The sequence below is a fragment of the Lissotriton helveticus genome, chromosome 5_1, assembly GCF_964261635.1.
Source record: "Lissotriton helveticus chromosome 5_1, aLisHel1.1, whole genome shotgun sequence".
Classification (NCBI taxonomy): domain Eukaryota; kingdom Metazoa; phylum Chordata; class Amphibia; order Caudata; family Salamandridae; genus Lissotriton; species Lissotriton helveticus.
Genome location: NC_136065.1, coordinates 1,228,205,099 through 1,228,230,169, shown reverse-complemented (window position 1 = coordinate 1,228,230,169; position 25,071 = coordinate 1,228,205,099). Strand labels below are relative to the sequence as shown.

At 42.9% G+C, this 25,071-nt stretch overlaps 1 protein-coding gene across 1 annotated transcript in view; it reads right to left on the bottom strand.

The window, feature by feature from the left end:
- LOC144752607 (scavenger receptor cysteine-rich domain-containing protein DMBT1-like) overlaps positions 1-4,166 on the bottom strand; it is a 1,088,995-nt gene extending 1,084,829 nt beyond the window's left edge. Inside the window, exon 1 of the mRNA XM_078640489.1 lies at positions 3,992-4,166. Within this exon, the coding sequence (XP_078496615.1) occupies positions 3,992-4,166 (175 nt within the window). The remainder of the gene's footprint in view (positions 1-3,991) is intronic.
- Positions 4,167-25,071: the final 20,905 nt, after the last annotated feature.

Here is a 25,071-nt window from a genome sequence, read left to right as displayed (position 1 = left end):
CAGCTCCATGAGAGAGAGACATAATTGAGCCAGGAGTTTGGATGGTAGATGTCTATCAAATAGTGTGCAAAATGTGTACCTCCTTAATTTGCTAAAACGCCTTTGGCCTGATGGGTCACACTCACAATATTGTCCAGCACCTCCCTGTACCTCCACTGTGTGCCAAGCAGGCCTAATACCCACCTGTGGGATTTTGCCCTTTACCTTCCATGAGAAAATTCTGCAAACTATGTGACAACTGAACATTTCTCTAAAACATCAAGGGTATATGATGCAGTTGAAAAAATCTGGAAGTGCGATTTCACTTGCTCTATTAGTGTTTACATTTCATGGAGCATCTGTATCACTTATATATTCCATTCCTTCTGCTTCTATATGCTGCATCTTCTCAGTCATAGATTATAATGACAATCTACTTGGAAGGGACAGAGTGGAAACAATTAGTTACACAGAACTCCTGCTCCTGGCATACAGAGTCACAAAGAAGTGTGATATTTCTGCACATGATTGTCATCAGTACAAATGAATCAGAAATTCGGGAATGACAATGGGCCAGGGCTCACTTAAAGACCCCACACATTTCACAACAGAGACTGCAGTCCCACCCCTTGTCCTTACTATCCAAGAAATACAAATGCTCAGGAAGACTAAGCGGCAGCTCTTTGTCAACCAAAGTACTTCACAGAATGCCTAAAGGTTCCCTGTCTCCACGCCCTTCACTTCAGCATCTAAGTCTTCTCCCACCAGCTACTGTAATGTGAGCAATACACTTCCACTGTCTGTGAATGCAATCCTCATCCTCCATCTCCTTCTTTTGCAAGCCCAGGCCAGGTGCCTACCTTACTCAGCCTCACGCATATGCACCATGTAGGTACCACACACGCTACATCATAGGACAAGTGCCAAGAAGCAGAACTTTACACATGTGGGCCAGTTGTTCTCCCCTCTGGTTGTCAGAATCCGCCGACGATCGCGCCTGCCACAATACGGAACTACTCTTCCCATGAGCCTTCACGGCCCCACACAGGAAGTACATCTGGGGGAGAGAGGCGCTTCCGGTTGCGCGTTATTCAGGATTGTTTTGTCTCCGGCGTGAGAGCGGCTGCTCTGCACGCCAGTTCCAGGTTTCCAGATCCGCCCAGCGGTGTAGTGGCGGAACTTGGATCTTCTATGGTCCGCTGTGTCTACTGGCCCTTCGCGTGGACTCATCCTTCACCGCATTGCAGTAAGGCTTGACATTTGCAGCAGGTATTGTTTATCTAAGACTTTCAGCCGCGCCTCGCGGCAACCAGTGTGCGTGTGCTTATCTCCTGATCTTACCTTTGTGTCCGAACAAACAATTGCCTTCCGAAGGCTCCTTGGTTTCTGGTGTGCAGAACACGGTGGCGGTCGAAACCACGTGTTACTGTACATTCCTGGCATATTCCTGATTGTACTAGAAGCGGAGCGCTGTAGTGAGGTTAACTACGCATTACCGTACTTTCCTGGCATATTTCTTAATGAACTAAGAAGCGGAGCGCTGTAGTGAGGATAACTACGCGTTACCGTGACTTGTGTTATCGTTATCCTATGTTTGGACTGTGACAGAACTCAGTGGTGGTCGCAACTACGTTTTTCTGTTGAAAGCCTTTTTTCTTTTGGTTGTGGTTATATGTACTCTGAAGAGTGGAGGGGCGGAGTGTTGTAGTTTATGCCTCCTACACACTGCCGTGTCCTACGTACTGTGTATGGAACTAATATACATTACTTTAAGCTTTCTTGGACCCTCATTGATACATTGAGTCCTCTGAACAGCATGTGGTATGTAGTGTGTGGTTGGTTCCAAATCTCCAGTAGGGTGTGAATGCTCCTGTTAGGGTGAGGTCCTTCATTCACCTCATGTCTATGTGTTCCTTAGGATATCCTCAAATGCTGTGGCGGAGTGGCTGTATTGGTTCACTATCAAAGGCCTTTGCTTCCCTTATCATCAGGTATATGTATTCATAGCGAGACTTTATGAGAGTAGAACTGTATGGAATATAGCCTATATTTGAAACGTGTCTTGTTTTCTGTTACAGGCGTCCTTTCCCTGCTGACCCTTTCCTTTTCCCTTCTCTCGTTTCTTGTTTTAGTTTGTTATTTTTCTCCCTCGCCTAATGGCTCGAACACCCTGTGTATACCTTTCAGGGTGTTGGTGACATTTGGAGGTAGAACCATTGTTGCAACGACTGGATCCCGTGGAGGTAACCTGACACTGGTGACTCAGAAATAAAGGTCTTGTGACACCACTGATCCTCAAACATTAAATCCTGCCATCACCACTCTACATGCTAAACCCATAGACAGGGAAAGTAGTCCTATGTCTAAAATGAGGGCTCTATTAGTGGGTCCTTGCACTTAGCACAGCAAGTCCAGAGCTTATCACAATCAAGGCCAGGTTTGGGCTATGTGCACATGCACGAGAAGCATGAGATCTGGGCCAAAAATCAAGTCGGGACACCAGATAAATGCAGTCGGGCAGTCAAGGCAGGTGAACATGCCTGTTTACCATGCAGTGGGCATTCCCATCCCTACAAGCAGCAGCACACTTTCCCAGATCTAATATTTCTGTATTGAGTTATGAATTTTACCTTCCTCTCATACTTTGTATGTGCAGGAACAGGAAGAGCATCGTTCTGCAATGTAATGGAGGTCCAGGATTTATACTGAGTTACAGATCACATTTGATTACACTCACATGCTCCGTTCACAGCCCAATCATTAGATAATGGTTTGTCAGCAACAGCATGATGTTTAATTGTGTGGGTTTAGAAGTGACACCCCTTACACATTTATGTATTTATTTATATAGCGCCTGAATTGACCCCCTGAAGGGGCATCTCTGCTCTTTGGACAGGCAACGGAAAGCTTATCTCCTAGAACATGATCAGGAACAGAAAAGAATAGTCTTAAGATGCTTCCTGAATTGTAGGTGGTGGGGGCATTGCCTCAGATGCATGGGGAGCTTATTCCAATAAAGAGGGTCCAGGTGGGAGAGAGCCTTCCCACCCAGCCTGGCTTTCCTGACTCTGGGTTGGCCAAGGTATCGACATAAATGTTAAACAACGTGGGGCTCAGACAAGAGCCCTGCGGCACTCCCCAGGTCAATTCCATAGACGCCGAACGATATGGGCCAAGATTGACAGTCTGAGAGAGAGAAGATAAAAAACTCGTCATCCACTGGAAAGCAGAGATCTGAGTCCAATCTCCTTCAATCTCCTGAGCAATCTCTGATGTGAACCCATTTCAAACGCGTCAGAGGGATGTATGATCCTACATCGCGCACCAACACATCGCGGGCTTCAACCCCGCTGCGAATACATCGCAAAGGGCAGCACTTCGCCCTCTGTTACATCGCACGCATTTACAACGGCAATGCGTTTATTCCTATTGGAAAGGCTGAAACATCGCAGGCGCCTTGATCGCACGTCACGACAACGCGTGCTTTGCCTTTTCGTTCTCGCAATGCATGATCCTGCCCCTAATCCTTGGCCCCCATTCCCCCACCCCCCCCCCCCACCACCACCCCCTCCGTCCCCTAACAGTCGCGTTCTAGTCTCATTAAGTTTCATGACTTCCGCATCATCACTGTTCTGCACTGTGAAAGAATAAGCAGTATGTACTTAATATTCAGACACTCGATTCTCTTTAGGCTCCGCCAAAGCTTCATCTGTGTTTATGAGCAATGTAAGAGAAATCTGAAATGGGAGCCCTATGGCACGCTCATAAATCATAGGCCTCGTCTCCTTGCCTCCAGAGAATTGCATCACAATCACGGTATTTCCGAGGGTGCGTTGTAATAGCTCTTTGAGGGGCACCCAGAGGCAGAAAAGATACGTGCGCTCTCCAGGGGGAAAAAAGCTTGAAAAACCGCGTACTCCAGCAGTTTTTAATCCACTTTACAATGAAAAGTAACTTTAAGCCTTCCGTTCCAAAATGTCAATGAAGCGACTAGTATTATATTCGAGGTTACTTTCTGTGTCACTCGGATGTTTGACACATAGTTTAATCAGCTTGACATCATCCTTTGTGACTTCTCGAATGCCGGTTTCCGTATCTCTTCTCAACCATATCTTTAAATCTGTTTGATTCTGTCCTTTAATCAGCTTGACATCATCCTTTGTGACTTCTCGAATGCCGGTTTCCATATCTCTTCTCAACCATATCTTTAAATCTGTTTGATTCTGTCCTCATGAAAATTAATTTCACGCAGTGTTTTTTTTTTGTTGCTAAAGCACATTTGTTGATGTCATTACTACCCTCGGCACATCTCCCAGAGATGGTGTCTGCTCCTGACTGATGAGCCAGTTGCATTCTCTTCCTAACTTTTTCTCAAAGGGGTATTCCCTTTTCGACCTATGATGATTCGTATTGATTCCTTAGCAAAATTAACGTAGGTTCACAAAAGAAAATCTAATGCCAGACATCCACCATCTACCCATCCATCCACCCAACCATATCCACCCATCCATCATGCATCCATCCACCCACCCACTCACCACACACACATCATCATCCACCCATACACCCATCCATGCATCCATCCAGACATCCATCCACCATCCATCCATCCACATCCATACACCCATACACCCATCCATGCATCTATCCGCCATCCATACATCCACCCCCCACCCAGCACCCATCCATGCATCCATTCACCCATTCACCCACCCATGCATCCATGCACCCATGCATCCATCCATACATCCATCCATTCATCCATCCGCCATCCATCCATCCACATCCATCCACCCATACACCCATCCATGCATCTATCCGCCATCCATACATCCACCCCCCACCCAGCACCCATCCATGCATCCATTCACCCATCCACCCATCCATGCATCCATCCAGACATCCATCCATTCATTCATCCACCATCCATTCATCCATCCATCCACCCACTCACCACAAAATAATAAAAACATACCCGCTGGTTCTGAAATGTTTTTTAGAGAAAATGACCCCGTCACTGTTTTTGTTCTGCAACTTTATTATTTGAAGCAGAATCTCACCCTAAGGTGTTTAATCCTTGGGTGCTTTTTATATTCTTAATAAAATAGTACCATTTTTTTTTTTTACAATATTTGGAAAACGTCTGAGGGATAATCGCTGTTCTACACAGTGGTATATATTTACATGTGCTGAAAACAATTATTGCAATACAAACAAAACATTGAAAAACCTTTAGCAATTATATAACATATTTATCAAAACATCATCGTTATCAATTCTCATGATAGTACCATACCAACTAATTCAACCAGGCCACTATAATACAATCTTGCTCAAAGTTCGGCCTAGTAACGCAAAGGCATTCGATTTAATATTTTTCCTTTTATTCCATGCAGATTTTTTGTGAAGCCTTATGCGGAAAAGAAACCATTCGTAATTAAAACGAATGTGTGGGAAGCCGACGCGTTTCCGAACCTGTATTTTACTTGTCAGGCTCTTCTTCAGGGCTTTAGGATGGGTACCTTCCTGTCGAGTTTACAAATCTAATCCATTTGTTCAGACTCTTGACTGAATATTTCATTTTGTTATAATTGTCGGGTGGTACATGTCTTCCAATCTGCAGTTATTATTGTGAATGCTGAAGAGTCATTGGTATTTCGTTTTTGTCACAAGGGCGCGGAGCACCGTGGTTTCTTTTAATGGGGCGCCACCTTTTTCAAAGTCGCCGCTTATGTTCAATTTGGCCACAATCGCGCGGAGCGCCGAGCTTTCGTTAGGTGGGGCGCCGCCTTTTTCAGTCTTTTTCAAAATTGCCGCTTGTGCTGCAGTGCTCCGTTTCAATGCTTTCGTCTACCAGTTTCTCACTCGTGTGGTTCTTAAATGTTGGCAACTGTTTGTTTAATATTTACATCTGCTTAAATCTTGGCAACTGTTTCTTTAATATGTACATCTGCGACATCGACACGACATCTTTGAAGAAAATGGAACGTGACAGTCTGCTTTGTATATGTCTGCTTTCTCGAACCCTGGTTGACAGCACCAAAGTCGGCAGAGCTAGCCCTCGGACCACATCCTCTCACGGTCATCAATGCGGTAATTGTACGATATATAAAATAATAAAAACATGTTTCTTTCATATCTACATCGGCGACCTGTTTCTTAATTGTGGTTTGAAGAAAAGGTGCGTGACAGTCTGCTTTGTATATGTCTGCTTTGTATATCAATTGTATCTTAATTGCTGGCACCTGTTTCTTAATTGACAGTGTGCAAGGAAAAGGCAGTTTCTGTAGCCAGCATGCGATTAGCAACTTAACATCGGGCATCTTGCTTTGTATATCAATTGACTATTAATTGCTGTCAATTGTATATTAATTGCGTAGCCAACATGCGATTAGCATTTTAACATCGGGCATCTTAACATCGCATGCGTGACAGTCTGCTTTGTAATGCGTTGTAATTTCATGCGATGTTAACGGCATTGCGCCGTTGTAGCATCCGTAGTAAAAGCCTGCGATCTCAACGATCCTGCGATGTAAAAGTCGCGGTGCGATAGCACCGCGATGTATTGACATCGATGTAATGGGTGTTTCCCGCGTCAGAGAGGGTCAACAACACCAGAATCGTAGATTAACCCCTGTCTAAGGTCATCCTGATATTATCTTTGACCACTAGCTGCGCTGATTCTGTGCTGTATTTGGGTCTAAAGCCTGACTGGGAAGGGTCTAAGCTGCCCGTAAGTTCGACATGGTTGGATAGATGTTTGTTAAAATGCTTCTCCAGTTGTTTGCTCAGGAAGGGGAGTAACGAGATGGACGAGATTGGAAATATACGTCAGAGGAGCCTTGGTGTTCTTACGGATAGGCATAACCTGTGCTGCTTTCCATTCTAAAGGAACATGACCTTCTTCTCTCAGAGAGAGATTGAGGAGAAACGCAATGGAAGGAGACAGTTGACAGGACAGAGAGGCTACGACTTTGGCCAGGATAGTATCCAGAGGGGAGCCTGATTTTATGGTGCGGAGCAGTGTTTCTACATCTACCAAGGCCACAGGGAGGAAACTCTCTAGCAACTGGGGGGTTGCCTTTTCTGGCTGATCAGATGCCATGGCAACTGAAGGCTGACTCCCTAGTGAAACATTTTTATTGTAGATAAGCTCTATTTTCTGCGAGAAATGTTGTGCGATGTAATTGCAAAGCATTTGAGAGGGGGCTTATTGATTGTCACAAGCCTTAGGATTGATGAAAGACTGGAGGATTCGGTAGAGGATTTTGGGGGCGTTACCCGCTTGGGCTAACTGTGAAGCGATGTGAGCTTCACTTGCAGCCTTTATATTTTTATGGTAGCCAAACAGAGTGAACATAAATATGTCTTTATCCCTCTTGTCATGGGTGCTGCGCCAGCGTCTTTCATGCTTTCTGCATAGTTGTTTTTGAACTCGGAGGTGGGGGTAAAACCAAGCAGTCTGGGGACGCCTAGAGAGATTAGGAAGTGATTTCAGTGGTGCGAGTTGGTCAATGGCGCAAGAGACATCAGAATTATATTTAGCAACAGCATCCTCTATGTTGTCCTGTGCAGTGTCCCAAGGTGCCAAGAAGGACGTTTGGAAGGGCTCCGGGATGACTTTCTGCCAGTGTCCATGGGTGTAGTGAATGATAGGGTTGGGACCTTTCATCTCCCTCGGGCCTTGAATGAAGAATTCAATTAACGCATGGTCCGATCATGGTCACATCATGTGTGTGCGTACTCAGATTTCTGAGTCTGACAATCCAGAGCACTTATGCAAATGATGGTAGTGGTGTGTCTCTTCTCGAGTGAGAATGCCCTAACCATTTACGCCCCCTGGTGTACTGGAGACATCTATGGACCACCCCATAACTCGCCCATTATGCTACAGCCCTCCAGGAACTAATGGAAGTAGTTTTGGTCCATGTATTCTGGAAATGTTACAGTCGACTGGGGATGATAGTAACTATTGAAGCCTCAAGGTTGGCTGGTAATGAACATTTGTTCATAGTGCTACAATAAGAAATTGTAAATTATGACCCCCTAAATATACACTTATGAATAATTATTAAGCTGGGACCCTTGATCACCCTATGGGGTTATCTTTTATATCACCAGTGTTGTGAAAGAATAACATTTGAAACACTGAGTAGAGGCTACAAAAATCCATTTGCATGTTGTACAGCATGAAAGTAGAATAGTATATTGCAAAAATCCACACTACCAATTGAAATCCAAAATAAGGGTATAATAGTAACTGATTAAGTGGCATGTCAGATGGTGCGATATCCGACCCTTTTAAGAAGGCCGACAGGTTTCAAAAGGTTTTTTAATTATTTATCCTGTTTAAAGATGGCCGCCAAAGTGGCACGATTACATTCTATACATTGGGTATAGGCTTTGAATATTTGCTTATATGTTACACAGCCTGAGAATAGTTTACTGCTAAACACACATTGCAAATTGAAATCAACAGTAGGGTTGTAAAATGACATGCTAGAAGGTGTATTGTTTATCCCTTCTAAGATGGCCGAAAGGTATGAGGAAGTTTTAAACAGTCTACCCCGTTCAAAGATGGCCTCCAAAGTCGAACGTAGCCGCATGAACCTGGCGGTGGGCGCAGCTTTCAATGCGATGTTTAGGATTTATGCAAGCTGCCGAGCCAGATCCCGGTGGAACTGGAGTAGGAACCGGACGTTTCTGGTAGCAGTAAGCGCGCATTGCGTAAACAGACATTAAGGAGATGGTGTCACGTAGCGCGCTTTAGTGTATTGCCTCTAACCCATATTTCATGCATGCACGGTTTCTCCGGATGGCGGCTGATTTAAACAGTGGGGTAATGCAGCAGTTAAGTAGTAAGAGTGCAAGTTAGCTCAGTCTTGGGCATAAAAAAGATATGTGAACCCCGTGATGGTCTCGAAAGAAGTCGCCCGCATAAGAGAAGGGGGTGACAAGTTGTAAATATCTATGAGAGACTCAGTCGAATAAGTGGTGTGCAAGGTGCACCTATGAGATGAAACAGTATCTGATATTGATAGAAGAAGGTGGGTCTCTATAGATGGGTTGCTGATACAAGGGATCGCACAAGAATTTATGTTTTGAGATATGGCCACAAAATGAAGGTGTATATAATTTCTCTGCAGGTGAAAAGACTCAGGGGCATTTACTGCGGAGAACTGCGATCTATTGACGCATCTACGGTTCTCTTTTTAAACATTGTTGCAGGTATATGTTATGGATGCCGCTAAATGGTATGAGCAACACTTAAGATTATAAGTGATGATATAGTAATTTCATGTTAAGTAGAGTGCATTCACAGTCGGCGCTTCTCTCTTGTTTTTTATACCATCATAGATTTGATGCAAATCTACCATGAGACACTGAATTGGAACCCCAACAGCCCTGAAGAAGTTGCCCGAAACTTTTCCTTGGAAACGAAACATGTTGGCGGAGATTAATTGATTGTGGTTTGAAAGGAACCAATTTTAATCTGGGAAGCTAGCAGCTTCAAATAAAGTTAGTTTCAGCGAGTTAGCTTCACCAAGTTTTAGTTGAGGATTGCATGTTTAGATCCTCATGGGGTCCATTGGGTAGACATGTTATTAGCATGGTATCACTTTTAGTTTTTCATAGTTTTGGTTTCATGGTTTTGATTGGTTAAAGACTCACACACTTATCTTTATGGAAAGGTGGTAACCGATGATGATAAGTGGACTTGCTGACGAGTACCAGCTAGCAGTCCCTTTGGTGTTACTACTGTGATGTGCCTCCTTTCCGCTTTACACTTTTTTTCATGCACGTTGGGAGGACTATGATGGTATAGGTACTTTTTTAGAATTGGAATACACCACAGCTGAGGGACTCAGTTTGGTCCGGTAGTGAGTGATAAAGTATAGATGCCACTCCATTGCTGGATTTATAGAGTTAGGTGTAGTACTGATTGATCAGGCCCCTTGTTGATTGATACTAATGGAAGCTGACCAATTCTCTTAAGTCCCTTGACTTATAAACATTATAGAGTTGATTTACGCCCTTGGGCTGTCTGATCTCTGGGACCATCCTGCAACCACTTGCTCTCCATCTAGGAATTCACTGAAGTCGCTCTACTGGGCAGCCACAGTGGCCACTGACTGTAGCAAGGCTGCTTCCTACAAAACTTCTCAGCAACTTTCTTGATTTCAAGTGTTTGTGTGGTATGAGTCATATTGGGATCAAGTGACTGTTTCCATGGACAAGAAGTTATACTTCCAGTTCAGAGTGGGTGCTCTCCCGCTAAGCGCATTTACCTCAAAATGATCTTGCAGGGGCGCTGATGTCTGTCCAGCTCGTAATTCCTCAGTTGAGAGTGTTTCTCACGTACTCTTTGCCTGCCTAGCTTATGCCTGTCCCCATAGAACTTGGCTAGCACCTACCTGTGGACACCTAGGGAAACGCAGCCACTCCACTGCTCTTTGCATTTTGAAATCAGACTGCAGCACAACTTATGCCATTTCAGAAGCCAAGTTCTTGGGTGCTGTGTTAATACTTCGAAGAAAGGCCCCCCTCCTCCCCTTCAATTTCCGCTGACACTTGTACCACACCCTTGTCTCTTTTTCTATCTTGTATGAAGTAATACCAATGGTCCTCTGATGGTGATAGATAGGCATGTAAGGCAGAATCTGTTCTGACACGGAGACACTGATATTTGGGATTCAAACATGTATTTACTTACTTACTCTGGACAAAATAGTATTTTTTAATGAGAATTGTAACCTTGTGTTTGGTGCTTATGAGTTTGTTTATCTCAAATAAAAGCACATAGTTGAGAACTCATTGGATATATTCTCATCAGGTGATGTTTACGGATAAATTATTCAAATTCACAAGTATTGAAGGCCCTGTCATGAGTGAAATTACCAACAGTCTCACTAGACTGAACATCTCAGGATTGCTGTGTCAGGCAACTGCAGAGAAGGACCCCTGTCTACTGCCGAACTCAGACCATTGTCCCAAGACAAAGGCACTCCAATCCTACCTGCTGGTGTACTGCTGCTCTCTGTTGTATGTGGGCATGTCCCATGACTACACTGTGGCCTGAAAGTGACCCTGAGAGTACAAACCTCCTTGTGAAGGGGGATAAGACTTCAGAATGAGCATATACACATATTGGGGGTCATTGAACTGAACCTGTGGTAGACTCATGCTACTCCTTTTGACCCCTAGAGATAGAGGGGGCTACCCAGAACTGGGAGATAACCTAGGGACATTGAGAGAGTGGGATCTGCCAACGTACCGCCCAGAGACACTGACTTGTTTCCATTCATAGTAGTGTGTAGAACTGAGTACCACTGTCTGCTCCAAGTAATTTCTTTCTTGAAAAGATAAGTGTAGGTCTTGGCATTTAATGTATTGCGTCTCTTGCTTGTGTGAACTCTGAGAAGCCTGTGATTGGTCAGCCTTGCTACCCTGACAGTGATGTGTGGAGACAGTTGTACTTGGCCCAATCTGCAAAGCCATAGTAGGGCAGGCCCTGGGACATCAAAGGCAAATTACCTCAACCCCCATGACTGGCCCTGTAGCTCTGCCTGATTCGTGGCACCCCAAAACAGGCTCTGACAATTGGTAGCTAGAGGTAGGAGGACCTCGCTTTTACACCATAGCGTCTCTTTAGTACAATTTCAGCTACAAAGTTGTATTGAATGAGTGGGAGAGAAAAATGGAGGTGAAGGATTTTCTTCCCATTAACGAGTTGATGGTGACAAAGCGACTCAAGGTGTGGTGCTGTACCCACTTAGGCAATGTCTTCAGAATTAAAGGAGAAGGATTCAGAGATAATTATCGTGTTGGCCGACAAGCTAACATGTTGAATAAGAGACTTGAGCAGAAGGGTTCTAAGGCAAAGGGAGAGAGGGATTCTCAACAGGCTGGCTCCAAACCAGGGAATAAATGCCAAGACAATTACGAATGGTTCAAGGGAGGACACAAGCAGGAAGGGAACTGGTATTCAAATCACAAACACAAGAAAAAGGGAGGACAGGAAGGTTCCTCCAAGACCAAGGTGATTACTTATCACAAGCTCACAAAGATGGGCATTACAAGAGAGGCTGTCAGATTTAAGGATCTGTACTACCTATACCTGTTGCATTCTACCTGGTAGCAATGGACTGTTGGGAAAGGAACCAAGATGCCTTTCTGCACATTCATCTAAATACCATAGTGTTTGAGTTGGGAGCTAGTATCATCGGGAGAAGCTTCCTGCCCTGCACGGTCCAGCTTAGAACAGGCCTATGGTTTAGGGCACTCAAACCAAAGGAGATTTTCTCTGGTTCCAAAGGCATTATTTTGTAGTGAGTGGGAAGACATGGAGTGCATGATTGCCCAAGTTCAGGCAGGCCAGCCCAATGATGTTGGTGCCAAAGCAGGGTTCCAAACACTTGCACAATTGAGGTTTTTGCAAATGACCATCTTTTGTGGAGTACCATCCCAGATTTTTTACTTGACTGTTCTTGCTGGTTGTAGAACTCTATGCCTGTTAACCCTGCTAACAAGCGGTAAAGTGCCCCTGCTCCCCTTTCAACATGATGAAATTGGCATACCCCAGAATGGCATATTTAACTTACCTTTAAGTCCCTAGTACATGGTGGCACAATGTACCAATGGCCTGTAAGTTAAAGGTCGCAAGTTGACTGCAGCACTCGTTGTGCCATCTAATATAGTGGCAATATAAACATAATTGCAGGCCTGCCACCAATGACCTGATTGTGCAGGTTTGAGCTGCAAATTCATGTTGTCAGAATATCCCCTTTTGACATGCCTAAACTCTCCTTTAAAACTCTGTGTGCTTAACTTTAGTAACATGAAGTGAAGCATTCAAATGTACAACTGACACTGGTGATTTATATAAGTGTGTGTTCTAATGTTTTGAATTTAACATGAGGATATGTAGTTCTCATGTATGTTTACATTGATTTTTTAAGTCATATTGCATTTATTTGAAAGCAACATTGCATCCTTATCTATGAACTCATTTATTCATATCTGCATTTATTCTTGTAGCATTTATTCTGAACTTATATGTGCACCAATAATCATGTATTTGAATTGCACTTTGAAATGCTTGAACAAAGTTAACATGACTAGGTCTTAATTTTGAAAGATATTTAATTTGCCTCTCGTGTTCTCTGTTCTGCAAGTTCATTCTCAAGGCTTCACAGCTAGAGAAAAATGTATTTTGTATTAGTGATAGGGAGGCCTTTGAGAGGAAAATCTTGGCAGAGATGTGAAGTTGTAACAAGCTGAATAAGCCTCCTTTCATCATGTATCAGGAACGGAAGGATACTCAAGGTTGTTGCGGCTATCCGAGTTCCTTGGGATGGGAAAGTCTAGTGATGTTGTCATCGTAACGTGAAGTTTAATACCATTGGTCCCTTAAGGGGTGGTGTGAGATATGGCTGGTGATGAAATATGTGCGTGTTTTAATTAATGTATGCATCGTTAGAGTTTAGAGCAGGTTCCTTTAGACTTTTAAGGGGGACAGATGCCTCTGCTTCCCTTGAATCTTGCATCATTTCTGTGTTTTGGAAGACTTCTACTGAAGTTTTCACTATGAAGACACCTTCCTGCTTTCTGAATTTCCGGATACCTTTTTTGTTCTGAACCATACTTATTTTATACTTGGTTAGATGACTTTAGAATCTATGCATGTTGCAGAAGGAGGATTAAAATTTCTTTAAGGAACATCAAATTCTGATTGTATTTTTGTCGCTGCGTTTTTCTCATACTTAATGCTATTGAAACTGAATTTACATCATCGACTCACACTTACTTTTTTAATTCTCTATCTTTCTGATGATTGATTTGCATATATTTGAATTGATGGTTGACTTGTAATAAACCAACTTTAGGTACCGATTCCTGGTCCTTATTGGTTGGCCTTTATGGTCTACACAAACTGTAAACTGGTTTTATTAAATGTCAACCTCCTAATGCCTATCAATCAACCAAAAAGATCTATCAGGTGAGAAACTGTTACCTCTTTTCAGTGAGCCAACAGTAGAGAGGGACACTGTGTGATTGTTTATAGTAGAACACACAGAAAGTGCTACAAACGTTATTAAGGTCACCCCTGGGACCTCTAACCCCATTTGCTAGGGGGTGTCCAGGAGTTTTCTCTACCCACAGGATAGCATGATGCATAGGAGTGACCTCCTCAGGTCACTTCTGGAGCTGTAGATGAACAGAAGTGGAATGGACCTCCTGTCTATGACCTGTGAAGAGCCATAAAGACTAGACAAACTCTCCCACTTGTATCCAGGACAAAACGTGGGCTCCAAGGGTCATAATACTGACCTCCAGTTTTGGCTACAGGGACACAGCAAGCTTCCAGAGGCCTTTTCCTACAATTTGATCTGCCCAGTTCCAACTGGACCTGCCCTGGACCTTTCTGCTTGTCTCCAAGAGAATGAGTCTTGACCCGGAATTGCTGTCCCCAAGGTTCTGTACAGTTGGGTGGTGTCAAAGTGTACTCCTCCTAACAAATCCTGTAAATTGGGACTTGACAATTTTTTCCAATTTGCTGCTTTCTGAACTGACAGGGGAATATAGCAGGCTGCCAAGCAAATGCAATAAAGGTGCATCGCCGCTGGGCAAAGAATGAAAGCTGCTACTGCTACATTCTTCTCCGCAGCTGTAAATCTGATTAAGAGGGTCGTCATGGAGAAGGAATCCAGCCCTGTGGAGCCCTCTTTGGCTACATCCTGATGCCTTGTCCTGCTGGAAGAATCTCAGCTCCACAAGATAACTAAAACTGAAGATGTTATTCTTCCCTGGGCAAGTTGTGAAAAGTATCCCTACCACAAGGGACCTTCTCTGGGTGTGAAATTTAAATTGTTCTCACTCTGCCAAAAGTGAACAGCTTCACTGAGACCTTGTCCAGCAGCTATCCAACATGGAGTCCTCTTCTGTCACAGCCTGCTGCCTTGCCTCACTGAGGATTTTTGATTTCAATTCCAAAGACTAGGTCCAGTAAAAACCCTCACCTGGGCAAACTTGGTCCTTGTATTTGACCCACGCTCAATCATGGCTGGTCCTAAACTTTACACTTGTCCCAGTCAAATGCTGCCAGATGACACAGTTAACGCGTAACACATTTTTGTGCAATTTTAAACTTTATCTCTGAAAACTTCGGTTCAACTTTTTGGATTTTATCATTTTGGTGTCATCTTATTTATGAATATTTACTTTATTTTTCTAAATTGGGTTGTGATTTTTCTTGTGTTGTGACTTTATTACTGTTTGAATACTACATAAATAATCTACACCTTGTCTCTAAGGTAGGCCTGCCTGATCTGTGCCATAGCTACCAGAGGATTGAGCTCAAGTTAATTTAGTGACTTTGAGGGTTCACCGTGACAAGGACTGTGTATTATTTAAAGTTGGTAATCACACCCCTTAGCTAAAACCCCAATTTCATACAGCAGTGTTTACTATTCATAGCACAACCACCTAAAGCACCCAGAGGAGCTGCTAGTCGTGATACAGGGGGCAAAAATGATCATCAGTGCAACCAAATCCTAGGTTGGGAAGTCCACTGTAATTTACTTTAGGAATCAGGTAGCTAACAGCGAGAGTCACCCAAATGTCAAGATTCAGTCTGTGTTGGTGTACGAGGTGAGCACTAGCCAGATCCAGGTGAAATGCTTTTTAGGACTCACCAGTATCTATAGGAAATTTGTTGCCAACATTATGATTCCACTTGATGACAAGCGTAAAGAGCATTTGGTGACTATCCGTCACAGACTGCTCCCTAGAAAGTAGATCTGGGCAGTCACTGATAAAGAATGCTTTGCTATAGTTTGAAATTTAAGGCTGTTCCAGACATATCTATTTGGTACCAGGTTTGTGGTCCATACAGATCACACATTACTTGTTAGAAATGGGGGGTCTCTATTTGGCAGAGGTAGGTACCTTTGTCCAAGTAGGGGCTCTTGCTTCTAGTCAGGGTAAGGGAGATACACACTTTGGATAACCCCTGCTCACCCCCTTGGTAGCTTGGCACGAGCAGACAGGCTTATCGCAAAGGCAACGTGTAAAGTATTTGTACTCAAAACACACAGTAACACAGTGAAAACATCAAAAATGGACACCACACCAGTTTAGAAAAATCAAGTATCGTTATCTAAACCAAAAAAGACAAAAACGAGAAAAAGCCAACATATGTATATCAAAATAACACTTAGAAACAGTTACTTGCAGAAATAGCAGTTGTACACCTGGGGCTATTGTGACCTCATGACAAGCATATAAATCCAAAGTATGGAGCCGACTACGAGGTGCGCGGAGTGGGGCAAGGAGTCACGCAGACCCCCAAACAACAGTACCTTGGAAAAAGAAGTCTGTGGACGATGCACAGTGTTGTGGAGGTGAGGCGTCTGTGCCGAGGTCGAGGCCGGTTTCCTGGTTGCCAGGGGGTAGGTGAGGCATCATGTCCATGAGAAGGCGATGTGTCGAGTCCAGGAAAGGGGAAGTCAGTGGCGAGGCATTGGTTCCAGTGAGACGATGCAAAGTCAAAGAGTTTGCAAAGTCACCCTCGTCGGTTATCAGCTCTGCGATAACGGAATGCTGACAGAATCGATGTGTTCGCTGGAGTCAAGAAGGCCGATACCAGCAGGCATCGAAGGGCGTCAGAGCAACGGGCGGTGCGTGATGCACTTCATGAGGGGTGCCCCTGGCCTCGGTGCAGGTTGCAGCCTCACTGGCAGCGGCGCTGGGGGTGTCGGAGTTCTTTTTATTGAGTTTGAGTTTGAGTTTAAAATATTTATAAAAGCGCACTTTCACCAGCGGTTTCATGGCGCTGCAACAAACAAATCCCCAGGGGGGAAGACAGAAAAATAACTAAAAAAGAGCAAAACACGAACCAACCTAGTGAAAAGATTTAATGAATAAATAGGCTTTAAGTTTCTTGCGGAATTGAGGGTAATGAGTCAGGGATCTTGCTTTCTTTAAGTTCATCCAGCTCCCAACAGCAGTAACAACCTCCAGAAGTCCGAAACTGGAGTAGACACATCCTGGCAGGTCAAAATTCTGGGTAGTGGAGTTCAGGGGAGCTGGTGGTAACGTCTTTTTGTCCCTGAGACTTCAGAACAGGAGGCCAGCAGACACAAGCCCTTGGAGATTCTTTTTCAAGCAGGTTCACAGCAATGCTCCAGTCTTTGTAATCTTCATTGGCAGAAGCGGCAACCATAGGCCAACTCAGCAAAGTACACAACAAAGGGGCAGTACTCCTCCTTACAGCTCTCTATCTCTTAACCTCAGCAAAAGTTTCCTCTTGAGTCCAGAAGTGATCTAAGTCTCTGGGGTTTAAGGTCCAATACTTATACCCCATTTTGTCTTTGTTCTGTTTGTGGCAAGGGTCTCTGAGCCCAGTCCAAACCAGTTCTGTCCTCTCTAGTGCAGCATCACTGCAGGAGGTGGAGACAGCATTGTGCAGAGGAGAACCCTCCTATTATGGTATAAGTGAAATTCCTCCCACCACTCTAAATGCAGACCAGGTATATTCAGCTCAGCTTTGAGTCACCCAGGAAAGGCAGGACACACCTCAACACCCTAGTGGCTGTCTACCTTGAATGCACATCCTCAGCCCCGTCAGTCCAAAACTAGACAGTCAATACACAAACCAGAACAGACACACATAATGGTTAAATATGAAAATGCCTACTTTCTAAATCCCTAAAAATATGTGTTATTACATTCTGTTTTCAGAGAGCTTAAACTTCATTTCTAGATCTTGTCCCAATGTAAAGTTATACTTGTAAGATGTTACAAAGTAACTCCCATGTTAGCCTATGGGACAGATAGCCTTTCAATAGTAAAAAACGAAATTGGCAGTATTTCACTGTCAGGACATGCAAAACACACCAGCACTTGTCCTGCCTTTTACCTACACTGCACCCTGCCCATGGGGGTACCTTGGGCCTTCCTTAGGGGTGCCTTACATGAAAGAAAAGGTAAGGTTTGAGTCTGGCAAGTCACTTGCCAGGTTGACAGGGCTGTTTAAAACTGTGCGACACTGAATTGGCAGGTCTGAGACACATTTACAGGGCTATTCATATGAGTGGCACAACCAGTGCTTCAATCACATAGTAGTACTTTATTTACATGACCTGGCACACTCAGTGCACTTTACTAGAGACTTACTAGTAAATCAAATATGGCAATCATCGATAACCTATCATAATAACAATTTGCACAGAGAGCATATTCACTTAAGCACTGATTAGCAGTGGTGAAGTGCCCAGAGTCCTAAAGCCAACATAAACAGGTCAGGAAACATAGGAGGAATAAGTAAAACGTGTGGGGATAACCCTGCAAAACGGGCCCATTCCAACACTACTTAACTAGTTGTTGGTAATGAAGGCGGATAATACCAAGCTTCTGATAAGGCACTAGATTTCACAGTGGAGCACAAAGCCTGAATGAACAATGGCAATGCAGATGGACTTTCCCACTAGGTATGACCATATTTTCCAAAAGAACATTACAAATCTGTGTAGTCTAGCCCCATTCCAAAGTCCCAATAATCAACATTTCAAACTGGCCCTGGTCACCTAAAAGGGTCATGCACACTGGTTTCTTGTTGCAGAACAATCTCAACACTTTAGGAGTAATTTAATAATAGTTGGGTTGGGGCATCCATTTTGCACTTTGCACCAATAGATTGTCCAGCAGTCAGCAAAAAAACAAGAAACAAACTCTATCCATGTGTAATTTGTCATTCCAGTTTTTGTTCCCCTGGTTCAGAAAAATCTTGCACATCCAGGAGGGCATATGCAATCTGTGCCAACCACATGCTTGCCAGGAAAGAAGTCAAAAACTGAATGCATTAAGAAGTGTATTCAATGGGGTGTTGGACAGTGTATAATCCATTGTATTCTACATTTGTTGCATGTGGCCAAAATGTTCTTCCACTCCTCCTCCCTATTGAAACTGACATTCAATGAAAACCCCATGGACGTGAGGGTGGGTAGTTTGGCTTTCATTTGAGCAAATGTTAGTATCAATGTTAAGGGATAATTCTACCAAATTAGTAAACTAACCTAAATATCATATAATCAATATCTTCTGGAAAAAGAACCAGTTGAAGTAGAGAAGTTTTAATTGTTATACTTATTAAGTCAAGTTTCAAGTTTATTTTATTATGATTACAGAACTCGCATGAGATCCACATAAAAGACAAAATATTACATTCCAAAAAAACTTCATAAGGAACATTATGTATACATCAGGAAATACAAAATATGGAAATATACATGATAAAACTGGACATCAAAACTTTCGCCTAATACATATTCAAGAAACATTTAAAAAAATTAAACAATTTAAAGCAAAACATTTCATTTGGGGGATTGTTCATGGCCACAATGAAAGCATTAGCAGATAAAATATTCAATTGGAGGCAAATAACCACTTGCGCCTGTGCGACATTAGAGCTGGGCAGACAAACATAACATGCGGCAAATCCTGATTATTCATATTGCAAAAATCACATATGGCTGATGAACCATACCATTTTGATAAAAGTGATTTCAAAGGGAGTAAATCCTGCCTTTATAGAATCACCAAACGCCTAACTCCGTGAGGGATATTCCAATGAACATAAGGTTGTGCTTTCCTAATCATACAGGAATCAATGACTGGAGTGGTACCCTTATTCTGAATGCGAAACTCTCTGTCTAATCTAAACCCTAATTCCCAAGATGCAGACTTCAGAAGGAATTTCAATTGATATGACGATAAAGAAAATAAAACTTCTTCATCTAATTGTAAATGGTTCACAGCATATCTAAAAAAAATTAGGATCAAGGAGTGTTCATTAAGATTCCCCAGTAGCTCAGATTTAATGAGATATCGTAGCGTGCCAGGTTCACCCTTAGCCAGGCTAAAAGCCCAGCGGACGCTCCCTGCTAAACCTTGAACCCAGCTGCTACGTAAACCAAGTTCCTGTCTAAGAGCAGCTGTTGAACTGGCTGTATTGATAGAAAAAAGGCTACGTAGGATTTTACCTTCAGAGGAGTTTAAGAAACTCCAACATTTTATATCAATTAATTCCATTCCATAAAGTAAGGAGGCGGGTATTTTTGCTCTAAATACCTCCAACAATATCGAAAGGTGTCTTCTGCCTGTGGCCTTAGAAGTTTTAATTGTTATACTTATTAAGTCAATTATGTTTACAAACTCCCTATTAGACATATCTGTAAATAGGAAAAGTTCTCCTTTCCAAAATATACACAATTGGCATTAATATCACCCTTATAGAACATAGTTTGAGGCACCTACAATAAAATCCTTCCACGGTCCTGTCTATTAGGATATAAATGAAATTCTTCAATACAAGCCAATACTGTTTATTTAGTCAGATTCAACAATATTTCTTATCAACTAAAATGTCTACTCATAAACTAATTTCTGAAACTCACAAATGCTCTGAGGATATGAATTAAACCATATCCATTATAGGCATTGATTCAAATATATTTAAGCACCAAAATGGGTAGCAGTTGTAAATGTGAACAGCACCCAGCCCTGGCAAGCGGGTCTCCTGATGACCCAATAATAGATGAAAAGTGGGGCTTTATAGTCATGTTAAAATGATGATACTATTACACTGTGACAAACTAACCTAGCTGATCGATCCTATGTGTCAGATGATTGGGTCACAACTACTAAGTTAAAGCTTGTTTGCTTTTGCCAGATATAATTTGGGTTCCAAATATGTAGTTTATGGAACACACTCTCTACCCTTAGTATTTCATTCATTACAATTCAACACATCATTCTCTTCAGTCTGGGAAAGTTCTGAAAACAAGGTGAAAATGAAGTACACATCGTTTACCACGCATGCGATACAACGCATGCTATTACAATGCTCTCATTACAACAACAGCGTTGTTATAATGCTTACCATTACAATGCAAGTCAGTTCAACGATTTGCTGTAGTGGGCAGAAGGTTTTGGCTTTAAAATCCAACACCTTCCCTACTGTTTCACAGACTGGAATTGGAATAGTAAATTATACTATTCCAAAATCCAGTACCCCCCCTTACAGAAAGTCATTGTAATGACTTGCGCTGTAATGGTATGCAATGTAACAACATAGTCGTTATAATGACCGCGTTGGAATGGCATGCGTTGGAAACGCATGCAATGTAGCGTGGCCTATTTGAAAGTACACATTCTAGATGACTGTGTGTCTCCTGTTACTGAGTCACTGTTGTGAGGATGGGCATTAATCACAAACACATTCCATGTATGATAAATATATTCTAAATAAATATTGTTTTTCAAATCAAATGTCTTTACTATATTCATCTTTTTATGCGGAATAGCAGTAAGGGGCCTATTACGATGGCGAGCGGATCGCCACCGCCGGGCCTGTCAGATTATGATGGCGGTGGCGCCTGTGGCAGTGTGAAAATCTGACTGCCGCTCTTCCACCGGTAGCAATCTGCCCGCTGGCGGGTGGAGCTGGACCGCTAAAAGGGTGCCGGTGCCTAGCTTTTTCCCCCGTCCAGATTAGGATGCATGCGGAACCCAGCTTTTCCACAGTGGTCTCTCCGCTATGGGAAGGCTGGCATGGATTGTGTTTGGGGGCTGTTGTGGGCCCCACTCATGGGGGGTGTGGGTGCACTGGGGGGGGACCCTTGGTACCACCCTACTTTTCACTACACCAAGTGGCAGGCACAGTGCAGTGCCTGCCATGTAGTGCAGTGAATTGCACAACATGCTCGTTTTCACAACGCAGCGGTGCTGCTGTCAGCAGAGCCCGCCACAATGTTAATGCTGCAAAATGCGACCACTGCGGTGGTGGGCCCATCATAATTCAATGGGCAAGACTGCTGGAAGCCTGGCGATCAGACCCAATCACCGCCATAAGTGCGGCAGTCACGTCATAATACTATGTGCGGGACCACCGCACGCATGGCAGTTGGACCCAATCTCGGCTACGGTGGCAGCCGGAAAAAGTCTGACCGCCATCCTAATGGGCCCAACGTTTGAAAGCACTACCCCATTGTATTTGAAGGGACTACCCTTCTACAGGAGAGATTAGAAGAGCCTAATTTCTTTATTAGTTACACGCTTTTCCATTTTTCAAAATAAGCATGCACAGGACGGATGTATGACGTTACAACGCATACTTTTACAACGCCTACCATTACAACGAAACTTTTACAACGCAAAAACTTTTACAACGCATACCTTTACCATGCAAGATTTTACAACGCATATACCTTTACAACGCATACCATTACAACATTAGTATTGGTAAGTATATAATATTTTTTTAAATTTAAATTAATTAAAAATATTGTAATATAATCTAATTTTATTTAATTAATTTAATTTAAATGTAATTTTATTTTATTTATAAAAAATACCCCTGTCCCCCAAAAACCCAAAACTGACCCTGAACCCTAAAAATACCCCTTTACCCCAAAAACCCCAAACTGACCCTGAACCCTAAAAATACCCCTTTACCCCAAAAACCCTAAACTGACCCTGAACCCTAAAAATACCCCTTTACCCAAAAACTGAAAACTGACCCTGAACCCTAAAAATACCCCTTTACCCGAAAACTGACCCTGAATCCTAAAAATACCCCTTTACCCCAAAAACCCAAAACTGACCCTGAACCCTAAAAATACCCCTTTACCCCAAAAACCCAAAACTGACCCTGAACCCTAAAAATACCCCTTTACCCAAAAACTGAAAACTGACCCTGAACCCTAAAAATACCCCTTTACCCAAAAACTGAAAACTGACCCTGAACCCTAAAAATACCCCTTTACCCAAAAACTGAAAACTGACCCTGAACCCTAAAAATACCCCTTTACCCAAAAACTAAAAACTGACCCTGAACCTTAAAAATACCCCTTTACCCAAAAACTGAAAACTGACCCTGAACCCTAAAAATACCCCTTTACCCAAAAACTGAAAACTGACCATGAACCCTAAAAATGCCCCTTTACCCAACAACTGAAAACTGACCCTTAACCCTAAAAATACCCCATTACCCAAAAACCCAAACATATAACATTTTAAAAATAATTATATACTTACCAATACTTACGTTGTAATGGTATGCGTTGTAAAGGTATCTGCGCTGTAAAAATATGCGTGGTAAAGGTATGCGTTGTAAAAGTTTTTGCGTTGTAAAAGTTTAGTTGTAATGGTAGTGCGTTGTAAAAATTGCGTGGTAAACGTTGTATACCGCACAGGACTCATATTACTTTGGTAAAGTGTTCGTCCGGTGTATTGAAGGATATTCTGGGTGATATGAGCAACTGATGCATTTGGTAATGAAGCAAACATCTGAGGCGTCTCTATTCAGTTCAAATACCAAGGGCAGTAAAATAACTACGGCGCTCACAAAATGGCACCTCGGACCCTATAATCAAGCCTTGTCAGTTGTATGCTAGATCATAAAGAGCTGGTCACAGCCCCTCAGCATAACTGTAAACAGTTGCAGTAGGAAATATTCATAGTACCCAGTATGCATAGAGAATTCCATTGCCCAGAATTCAGACATATGTTTTGGTTAATCTGTCCTTCGTCAACAGAAGGAGCATTATGTCCATCTTTTTATGTGAATCACAGAACTGGGATCAGAGTGCTTAAATCCAAAACACGACTTACCACTGGAACTTGACAATGTTTGTATGGTAGGCGGAGAAGAAATGACAGAACCTACAAGATAAAAAACAGAGTACAATTACTGATATATCTGAAACATCAGGGTCATGGGAGGGGTAAGAACAGTAGCAAACATAGGGGAACCACCACTGCTTCTTCGATACATTTTTTGTGAGATTGATTCACCATAATGTAAGAGGAAGCAGTATCACCCACCACTGAGACCCAATGACATCACAGGTTTGACTCCTTCTCTCGTTCCTACTGCCTCAACAGCTCATATTTGCTGCTCAGAGTTTAGGAAAATGTGAACGAGCAAAAACTACAGAACTTAAATGTGGATCCCTGAGCCCTTTATGAACACTGAGTCTAGAGGTGGCAAGACTAGTGCGAGGGACTCCAAAGGGCAAGCCAAGTGTAGCGACTGGCTACCCACAATTTACACCCATGGATATTCCATGTTTTTACTATCCGTGAAAAGGTATTTCATGATGTTATTCATAAGCCCCATTTCTTTAGGGTTCTCTCATACAAAAACAACGTTTGATACAGCTCAATGATGTTATAGGCGATTTCAATCTCCCACTTGTCTTACTAAGTGTTAGGCCTTGCATTTCTTGGCGTGATTACCCCTGACTTTTTTCCTCTACAGCCTCTATTTTTGGTACTGTGATGGATATGGTGTTCAAAGGTAGATGCTTTGGACACTCTGCCACTGCTAAACAGTGTCAGAGTGCAAGTGGTCCCTTTGTGAAAAGTGTAATGGAGATTGGCTGTCCATTATACGCGCAGTTTCCTAAACTGCCATGTTGCTCTGGTAAGTGCACACACTTACCAGACCCTGCCCTTCCCTTTCCATACACATTTATTTATTTATTTATTTTATTTTAATTTAGGCACCCCTCTAGAGCACACATTTTTTCCTTTATTACTCCCCTAACGAGATTGCATGTCGAATGTTCCTTTGCCCGTTCTACCCAAGGAAGTCAGTGATGCTGGAACAATTTTTAAGTGAGGGTGCTGGATATCGGTGAAGGCACACAAACATCAAAGCAGTTAGCAAAACCAGCATCACTTAGCAAGTGAGCCTTGCAAGGTACCTGAGCCTTTCCGCGGGGCCTAGATGGATTTTCAAGTTCTGAAAAGTAATAGTGCCCTTGAGCTTCAAACTTATATTAGTGCCATTAAAAACATATGTGCCCTTTTTAAATTGCATTTGACTTTTCACCCAAGCCTCACTGCACCATGTGAGTTATTCACTTCGTCTCGTCAATGAACCCAAATGGAGAAAGAAATCAGATAGTTACTTGAAGGTCGTGAGAGGGCGAGGCAAGGCAAGCCAGTCCATTGTTAACCAAGAGCAGCAATCTCTGGTTATGGTGCCACCTGGTTGGTATTTTAGCATGATGGCCGGCATTTTTA